This window comes from Bos indicus x Bos taurus, chromosome 5 (genome assembly GCF_003369695.1).
Source record: "Bos indicus x Bos taurus breed Angus x Brahman F1 hybrid chromosome 5, Bos_hybrid_MaternalHap_v2.0, whole genome shotgun sequence".
Taxonomy (NCBI): domain Eukaryota; kingdom Metazoa; phylum Chordata; class Mammalia; order Artiodactyla; family Bovidae; genus Bos; species Bos indicus x Bos taurus.
In genome coordinates this window covers 64,350,549-64,359,929 of record NC_040080.1, presented here as the reverse complement: position 1 = coordinate 64,359,929, position 9,381 = coordinate 64,350,549, and the positions used below count along the sequence as shown (strand labels likewise).

General features: G+C 58.1%; 1 protein-coding gene across 7 annotated transcripts; it reads right to left on the bottom strand.

Moving 5' to 3' along the window:
* Positions 1 to 130: 130 nt before the first annotated feature.
* On the bottom strand, positions 131 to 9,289 carry MBD6 (methyl-CpG binding domain protein 6). Of its 7 annotated transcripts, XR_003511157.1 has the most exons (15): positions 7,177 to 7,336; positions 6,084 to 6,147; positions 5,768 to 5,904; positions 5,381 to 5,483; positions 5,104 to 5,266; positions 3,831 to 4,883; positions 2,995 to 3,656; positions 2,561 to 2,714; positions 2,209 to 2,378; positions 1,673 to 2,086; positions 1,518 to 1,570; positions 1,251 to 1,314; positions 933 to 1,102; positions 605 to 668; positions 131 to 345 (listed from the first exon to the last, which is right to left on the bottom strand). XR_003511157.1 is itself a non-coding variant. In XM_027542340.1 (13 exons), exons 3-13 carry the CDS (start codon positions 5,878 to 5,880, stop codon positions 1,028 to 1,030), a joined length of 3,024 nt encoding a protein of 1,007 aa, XP_027398141.1. In that variant the 5' UTR covers positions 5,881 to 5,904; positions 6,084 to 6,147; positions 9,172 to 9,289; the 3' UTR covers positions 131 to 1,027. The 7 variants fall into 7 exon arrangements, 3 of the variants coding, with proteins under 3 accessions (XP_027398141.1, XP_027398140.1, XP_027398142.1); XR_003511156.1 differs by having other exon boundaries at positions 605 to 1,102; XR_003511155.1 differs by having other exon boundaries at positions 131 to 668.
* Positions 9,290 to 9,381: the final 92 nt, after the last annotated feature.

Below are 9,381 nucleotides of genomic sequence, written 5' to 3'. Positions count from 1 at the left end.
CTGGGGAAGAGGCAGCACTGAGAGAGACATACACAGCGTGACAGTCTAAGCACTCTCTACCACAGAAGGATTTAAATTATAATCTGTTCTTACAAAAGAACTAAGGAAAAAATGAGGACAGAGTCAGAGCCAGAGTTTCAAAATATTCTCATCTGTTAAATTAAGAGTGTCTCCCATAGAAAAGCAGTGGAGGCCCCACAGGGCAAGTACAAAACAGAATTAAAACTCCCAAGGGTCTTGTCTTTACAAAAGAAAAGGCAGGAGGCAGCCCCTGGACAGCTGGTCATGCTGGCCGCTCCGGTTGGACCATGTTGCATAATCCTCAGTCGCATCGTCACAACGTCTCTGAGCGTTTTGATGGGGGAGAAGGGGCAGTGTAGTGTGTATGGGAGGAGACACCCAGAGGGCTCTCTTTGCCCCCTTACCCCCTCTTCATATCCCAGAGGAAAGTGGAGGGAAGCTGGCTACACCTTGAAATGAGGCTATGTGTTTCAAACCTGGGGACAGGGTAAGAGGGGGATCTGTGCTTTGAGCAACCTGAGCCAGAGGCAGAGGGGTGTTGGCAGGGGTGAGGGGAGGACGCATGATGCTTATTGCTTTGTACCTTTCATTGGGAAGGAGGGCAGCAGCCAACAGTAGCTCACAGGTTTGTAAACTGAGCCTGCTGGCTTCAAGAAGGGAGGCAATGAAGTCGAATTAAATATAAAAGAGTCATTTGTGCAAAAATAACTTAAACAAATAAAAGACCTGGGGGAGGGGGTTTTCCCCTTAGCCTGGTGGGGAGAGGGCCATATACCACCCCCCCCAGGCCTTTTCAGTGACATGGCTTTGGGGGGGAGGGGGTGAGCTTCCCTACCCCCTGCAATGGCTCAGGATGGGACTGTGGGGGAAGGGGTTGCATTTGTGCTCTGAGTGGGGAGTAGTGCCCCCACCCACTGTCCACAGGTGCAGGTGGCTGGCAGGGGCTCCCAAGGCTCAGCACTCAGCTCTCCCCAGTCAGGGTCAGATCCAGCTCCAGGTATGGCTGCTATGGGGCCAGTTTCCTCCTCTTGTTTTTGGCAGGACGGCCAGGGCGGGCCCGGGGAGGCAGAGGGACAGCCGCCTATACAAGAGGGGAAGTTGAAAGAAGTGATCAAACAGCTGGGTATCAGGAAGTCCTTTATTTTCTCCCCACTCCCACTAACCTTCTTCTCCTCCTGCCTCATCCTTTATATGCACTCCCACCCACCGACGCAGTGATGCACACTTACGCGGGTTGTGGGGCTGGGGTCCAAGGTAATGTCCTGGCGGGAGCTGTTGCTGTTCCGGGTTGGGCTGCAATAAGGGCACAAGGGGATCAGGAGCACGTCCCCGAGCGCCAGGGGATTTTCAGAGTTTGGGTGGGAAGCTTTCTACATGTGGGTAGTGTAGGCATGGTATCCTTATTCATATTCAAGTAAGTGCTGCCTTTTCGAAAGCCAAATCACTCTTAACTATTGCTATAAACCCAACAAGCCGGAAAAGGCCAGTATACTCACTTGTATTTTCTCCTGCGGCCACGACGAGACTTTCTGACTACCCCTGGGGATACCTGAGAAAAGATGGACTGTGTGTGGGAAAAGGCACCTTGGCCTCAACCTTTCCTGAGGGCCTTTGTGCCCAGACAACCATTACTTAACCCACCCACACTCACCTTAAGGTCCTCAGAATGGGGCCCAGGAGGGGATGGATCCTTGGGCTCAGCACCCCCTTCAGCCAGCTCCCCATTATGCTGCCAGTGGTGGGTCCTTCTTGGGGACCGTTCCATTTGTCCATTGAAGCCACCACGTGCCCCCCACTTGAGGGCCAGTCGGCCAGGCTCCCGCCGGCTGCCAGGCTTTCGTCCCCGGCCTGGCCTGGCCTCACCATTAATGCCCCTAAGTCCCCCTCCTCCCCTCCGGCCCCGTTTCCCTGACCCCCTCCCAGTGAGCAGCTCAGGGACTGGGGGATCGGGAGAACTGTGGGGTGGGGCTAAGGCACTGAGGGGAGGCCGGGCAGGCTCCGGTTCAAGGGTTGAGGTGGGGCTCTCAGGGGGCAGACAGGGGGCTTCTGGCTGCTCTGGAGGGATCTGCAGACAAAACAGACCTCTGTCAGTTTCAAATGCAGTTCCAGCTACTTTAACTTGAAATGTCTGTATTTCCAATTTGCGAAAAAAAATTCTCTCCCTAACACACACACCCATCCCCTCACCTGGAGACTCTGTAGCAGGCAGGCTAGGGGACTAGAAGCCTCTGAGAGGGGTGGAGGAGCTCCCCCCCCAGGGAGGAGCTGCAGCCCCAACTGGCCAGAGAGAAGAGGGCCAGGAGGCTGCAACAGACTGGGGAGGGTTCCAGGGCTGCTGGTCAGCGAAGACAGGTCACCTGTTAAGGAATTGTAAAGTCAAGGGTCTCCCTGGGCAAACCAATTAGGCTGAGCAGACCCTATTCTTTTAGGCTTGACTCAGTGGTCACAGACTTTCCTCCCTAATTCATCTAGTCTCTACTCCCAATTTTTCTGTTTCTTTTCTTCTCTCCCACACCACAGAGTCTTCCCTCAGACTCACCCAGCAGGCTGGCACTCAGCAGAGGGCTAAGGAGTTGAGGGGGTCTCCCTGAGTTGGAGGGGGCCTTGCCCAGAGAGGAGGCCCCCGGGTCAGTAGTTGCCGTGGTGACACTGGAGGTAGGTGGTCCAGGTTGGGGGGCGCTCAGGACACAGGGCTAAGAAGAAAAAATGGCTGTAACATCTACATGTGTAAAGTATTCAATAAGTTTATAGTACTTCCACATATGCAGTCTCACTAAAGCCCCACTGAAGTAGGCCATGCTTATTAAATACAGACCCAATTCTTACAGTCCATCCTACCCCCAGCTAAGAACTAAGCCCTCCTCAAAGGCCCTAAGGAAGAGCTCAGACATGAAACTGAAAACCTTTTATTCCCAGCTCCCATCTCTGATTCTATCTCTTGTTCTGTCCCACCCACTCACCCCCTATCCTCACCTGGGGGGGCGTCCCCGAGGGGGGATCCAGGCTGGCAGCCAGCAGCGCAGAATTTAAAGCTATGAGGGTGGGGGGAGCTGAAAGGGGGGGGAACAGCAGGGGGGGCAGGTCTCCCAAACCTGAAAATGTCTCCCCACTTGGACCCCCGGCTCCCTCTGCAGATCCCTCCCCATCCCCAGCTGTGGGGCCCAGGGCCAACAAGGGCAGGAAAGAGGCAAGGAGGTTGCTAGGAGGTGCAGAAGGGGGTGGAAGAAGGTCTGAGGGGGGTGGTGGAAGCAGGGAAGCCACCAAAAGTGAAGGCCCTTCGGGCTCACCTGGGGCTAGGGGAGGGCCAGGTCCCCCTGGTGGGGGGAGGAGGGGCTCAGGGGGAGGTTGTCCCCCTCCCCCAGCCAGCACGCCAAATAAACTGTGGCTAAGCAATGGAGAAGGTGGAGGTTGTCCCAGACTCAGAGGGAGGGGCAAGGTCCCTAGCATCCCGGGGAAGCCGGCTCCACTCAGCGCCAGGCCCTGCTCGGGACTGGGGAAAGGGAAAGCCTCCCCACCAGCCAGGGGAGGCAGAGGGCCGGCTGGGCCGGCCCCCATCCCAAGCGCTTCAGATGGGCTTTGAAGCACAGGGCTGGGGACTAGGGGGGCTTTGGAGGCAGCTGGTGGGGCAGGGGCACCTGCAAAGAAAAAGAGAGGTTCAGCTCTACAGAGACCCTTTCTCCCAGTATCTAAAGAATCCAAACTCCCTGCCCCCCGACCCAGAAAACCACTACAGAGCTCTCTAAGTTCTCCCTTCAGTGTCTTGGTGGTCTCTTTGTACCCGAAGGAAGGGCTCTGGTGCACTCACGTACCTGGCACACTGCTGAGGCTGCCACTGGTGGTCCCAGGGAGGGCAGGCGGGATGGGGTGCGTGGGCTGGGGAGAGCTCCCTGAGGAGAGGGTGGGGGGAGGAGGAAGGTGTGCCTCTGACCCCAAAAGGTTAAAGCTTCCGTCAGAGTGGGAAGGGCCAGGGGTGGGGAGTCCCAGCAGGGACAGCACAGAAGGGAGAATTGGTTGGGATGGCTCCGGCAGAGGAAAAGATTGGGGGGTGGGAGCAGGGGCCCGAGGACGGCTCCGCCTAGGGGCTTGAGGCCCCCCCCCTTCTAGCAATCGCAACACAGTTGGGGGTCTGCGGGGACGACGCTGAGAGGGACGGGGCAATGAGGAGTGGGAAGCTGAGGGTGCCTGGGCACGGGGCCTTTGGCCCTGTAAAGTGCTGGGAGGGGGGAATTGGGGGTGCTGTGCCTTGGCGGCTGCAGAGAGTAGGCTGCTAGCAAGAAAGGGGGGTGCCCCGGGCCCCTCCACCGAGGGGGCCCCTCCCAGGGGCCCCAGGACCAGGGGCAGGTGCATAGTGGCTGAAGACACTGGTGGCTGAGTGGCAGGACCAGAGGGGCCAGGGGGACCAGGGAGATTATTGCTTGGGGGCAGGGGAGGGGGTGTTAAGGCATCACTACAATGGAAGAGAGGAGGGTCTGAAGGTGGTGAGGAGGAGGCATGGGGGGCTGGAGGAGAGCCCAGGTCAGGGGGCACCAGGCTGGATCGGAGAGCAGCTCCCCAGCTATATGAGGGGGCGTTGAGGCTGATAGCAGGTGGAGGAGGTGCAGCTGGGGAGGGGGCATTGCCCCGTGGGAGGAAACAAGGGCTGCTGCTGCCTCCAGAGGAGACGGGGTCAGGAAGCCTTGGCTGTGGGAAGAGCCCCCCAGGGCCTGCTAGAGGGGGGAAAGCCTGTGGAACTGAGGGTGGTTCTGGGGGAAGGGAGCCAGGACCCCCATTGAGTGGAGTTGTAGGAGGGACTCGACAAGGAGGGCGGGCAGAGGGAGGCCCTGGGGACACAGTGTGGAACATTTGGGGGCTTGCTCCCTCTCCTGCAATAAATGAGAAACAGAGGATCAACCTGTGGCTCCCCTTCCAAGAACTTTGTCTTTTCCATCCCTTCCCCCACAAGCTCCCAGCTTCCCTGTGCCCTCCTCTCACCAAGCAGTTCCCCACTCCACCCTTCTTGCTCCTTCTCACAGAGCTCCTCCCACCACCCCTCTTCCAGACCCTTAAGTTTTCCTCAGTCCCTGTAAAGTGGAGAACACTCACCAGGAGAAGAGTGTGAGCAGGTGGTCTCCATGCTGCGGTACAGAGTTGCCATGGCAACAGCTTTCCGCCGGTGGTTGCACAGCTTGGTCATGTCCTCCTCTGATGCTGGCCCCACCCCAGCCCCACCCGGGGTCACCGGGGCCAAAGGGTCAAAGTTGAAAACCTGTAAGGTGGAAGGCACAGACAAGGACCCTGAGAGAGCAGAATCTGAGAAAAACTACCTCGGTCAGTGACCGGCATTAAGTCTCTCTGACAATCTCACCCTCACCATTCTGACCTTGGGGACATTGAGTGGACACTCCAGACCGCACTTGCAGGTCCCATCGCTGAGGAGGTAGCTCCGGGTTTGCTCCAAGGAAGACAGCTCTGTGCCACTTGGACTGGGAGAGGATAGGGTCAGAGTGTGAGGTTAGATAACACTGAACTGGAAGACACTCTGAAAGAACAGTTCAAAGATCTTCCTAGGAAGGGCAGAGAGTAAGGAAGAGATGGAGAGAACAAGTGCACAGGACCAGAGGCACAGAGAGCAAAAAGGCTGAGGAACGAAGAGGAATAGACAGCAACAGGGCACCAGCGATCTGGGCATAGAGAGAAATAGAAGAGAGAAAACTCAGGCAACTGAAGGGCCTGGGGATAGAAACTGGGGAACTTCGGGGAGCCACACCTGATATAGAGCACAGCACCCTCTCGAACACAGCGCTGCCAGCCGATGGGGACAGATGTGGCCACAGGGCCCCCAGCTCTGTCTGCTCCACTGCTCTCATTGCCCCCATTCATTGTGTGTAATCAGCTCCCACGTGCCTGATAACACAGACATTCATGTGGCATTAGTACGATTAAACTGGGCTGGGTACCTGAGGGAGTATTCCCGCAAGGCAAAGGTTGTGTGGAGACTCAAGAGAACTCAAGAGCAAAGGGAAAACCTCAGAGAGCTAGGGGAGAGAATGAGGGGGAACCTTCTGCCAGCCCACCATGGCTACCTGAACATGTCTGCAAACATTGTGGGGTCCAGTCTAAAGCCGGGGCCGCCGGCTTAGCCCACACCTGCAACACAGGAGAGAAAAAGAACAGTCAGGAATCTGCCCAACCTACTAAAGCACCACAGACCAGGATACTCTCAAAGGAAAGATCCTTAATAACAGGAGGTAAGTACCCAGAAAGATCCCAAGGATCTGGTGGCTGAGTCCACAACCATCCTCTCCACGTTCAGTCCCTAGGGACCAGAGGGTCAGAGCCACAACTTTCAGGGACCGGGGAATCACAGCCCAATCCCTAGACATATAAAGGACAAGGCCCCCTCATCCCACCAAGGACAGAAACCTTCAGCCAGGAGTGCGGGTTAATTCCCATAATCTCTAGGAAGTTTCCCAGAGAGGCTGGCCCCTGCTGTTCCCTCGCCCTCAGGAAGATCATATAAAAAGTATGGATTGCCAGGCAGATCACCAGGCAATTGCCCAACTGCTCGCTGGGGTGGTACCAGCGTAACTCCCCCCATGGCCTGGCTGCACTAGACAATCACTGATCTAGTTCACTTGGATCTTAAGAAACACTGGAATCACAGTTCTGTCTTCTCCCACTATTCTCAGAAGCTCCGGATTTTCCCCCAAGCCTAAGGCAAGAAGAATCAGCACCTCCTGTCCCACTGGCTTCAGTTTAGCTCCAAGAGGGATTCTCCTCTGATATATATGGGGACGCCCCACAAACCTGCAAGTATTCTCTCCAACCCCACCATCGCTCCCACCCCACACTGGCGGCTTCTAAACTTTCCCTCTCATAACAAGGCGCCCTGTCACCCAGCCTGCTTCCCTCAGCTTGGGGAGGAGGGGAAGGCGCACGAAGTAGGAAGGAACTTGGGGAGAGGGCGGGCGGAGGGTGGGCGAAGCACTGAGAGGAGGGAGGTGAAGAAGGCAAAAGTCAAGCAGTGAGAGAGAGAAACGGTGGGAGCAGGTGAGGGCGGGGGAGTGGGGATGGGGCCAGGGAAAGGGGCCAAGAGGACGCGGAGGGGGCAGAGGGTAGGGATAGGAGGGGAGGGGGAGGGGCGAGGTGGGGGGGGGGGCCGGGCCCTGCACTCACCGCGGCCCATGGTTCGGCCGGCCCCGCCCTGCGCAGTCGCGGCCCAGAGGGTGAGTGGGAGGGAGTGGGAGGAGGGTCGGTGGAGCCCGAGCCTCCGGTACGGCCCCGGCCGGTCCTAGCAGGAAGCGCCGCCGCCGCTGCCGCGGATCACCGAGCGGCCTCCCGCGCATGCGCCATGGGGGCCAGGGGCAGCCCTGGGGATTCCGTTCCCAGAAGGCACCGCGCAGGCTGCTGCCGCCGCCGCCGTCGCTGCCGCCGCCGCCGCCGCCACCGCCGCAGCCGCCGCCGCTGCCCGGACGGGAGAGGGGCGGGGCCGGGCCCCCGCCCAGCGGACAACGACGAGCCAACAGGAGGGGCCGCAGTGCGCATGCGGGAGCGCGCCTACCCCTCCCCCACAACCCCCCATTAATCCCCAAGAGAACAAACACCCCACGCGGGGGCCACCCCCCCGCCCTCCGCGGAAGGATCCGAGCCTCTTCCCAGGCCACTGGTGGCCAATCCCAGCCCTCCCCTGGGAGGGGCCCCTTCCAAAGCCACAATCTGTTCGGGGAGCCAGGAATGCCAGGTCCGGGAGGAGCCGGCCCGAAAAGATGAAAGTCGCGACGTGCCCTGCCCCGCCCCAAAGGCTTCCCGGGTAGTGTGCTGGGACTTGACCCGCCTCCCCAGGTCAACATGTCAAAACACGACCCCGGCCTGTCAAGTCACATGACCTCTGCCTGTCACTGACAACCTGGTCATGTCTTTGGGCCAGGAGAGACCATCTGGTCCAAGCCACCCCCCACCCCCATTTACAGGAGAAATGGAGCTCTGGAGCAGTGGTGCAGGCCTGACCAAGGACCTGTCACCGGTCACACCACCGCCTATACTTGCCATCCAGCCACAGCTAGCCTTGTGACAGTTTTCTTAGGACAAACTCTGGCTGCCCCCATGAGGATATGACAGGATATGTAACAGGCCACCACATGGCCTCCGTTTTCTAAGTAATGGCACTTGAAATATAGTTTGCATTTTCCACCGTGCTTTTCACTTTTGTTCAAGCTGCCTCCAAGTTCATAATAATCTCACGTCCAGCAGGCGATCTTTTATTTACGAACAAGGACGGTGAAGCACGGCAAGATTAGGTAACTGGCCTAGGATCCCTGGGCAAGTGAGGGACCGCTGAGGCTAGAATCTGGGTTCCTGACAACCCAGTCCCAGGCATTCTTGCGCTCACGTGCACGCCATATTCCAGGCAACAAGGCTCTTCCGTAGCCCAAACACCTAAGGCAGGAGGCCTGAAGCCCAGCTCCTCACAGCAGGGAGTCACAGGACCTGAAGGTCTGATACACTGAAAAGGGCGGGCCTGGTCTTTGGTGAAGGGCAGCAGAGCACCACTGGGGGGAGATGATTAGACCAAACAGTGGGATCGGGGCCTCCCGGCAAAGAGCACGAATTCTGGCATGCCGAGGGCTCATCAGATACTTTACAAAGAAAAAAGTTTAAGGGTGCTAAGAGCTTAAAATGACTACCAAGGGGCGTCAAGCTCCTTGGCTTCTTTTGAGAGAAGACTCCTTTAAGAAGACTCGAGAAGATGCAAACAATCCTGGTGGATGAATGCAAATTTTCAAAGGTGGGAGGTTTAAAAGACCTGGTGTCCGTTAGCAGGGAGGGGATGAGGGGCAAGGAAAATGGGAGTTTCTTTTGGTGGAGATAAAACGGAGGCTAATGTCAGATGGGCGGAACAAGAGAGCCTTAGAGGGAGACAAGCTGCAGTGAGCTTTCACACCGCAGCTTAGGGGCGACCACAGTTGATAGCCGTTGGGGCCGTTGGGTACCGGGAGCTGGCGCCCCGCCCTCTCTCCTCTCCCCCACCCCTCCCTGCACCTCCCACCACCCTTGTAGTCCCCTGCGCGTGCGCGCGCTGATACCGGTTGCCAAACATTGCATCATCCCCGCCCCCCTTTCCTCCCCTCCCCCTCCAGCTCTCCCCTCCGCGCGCGCGCATGACTCACTCACCTCCTCCGCGAAGCCTCGTGACCCAAAGCTACTTCCGGGTCCAACACTAAGTCGACCCCCAAGCGGGAGGGAGCGACGAGGGCGGTCCCGCGAGGCTCCTGAGTGGCGGACGTAAGGGATGAGGTGGGGCCAACGACGGCGTGCCGCTTCCTGATTGGTAGGCCTCTGGACCCGCCCAGAGAGGAGGGCAAGGCCCTGTTAAAAGATCTC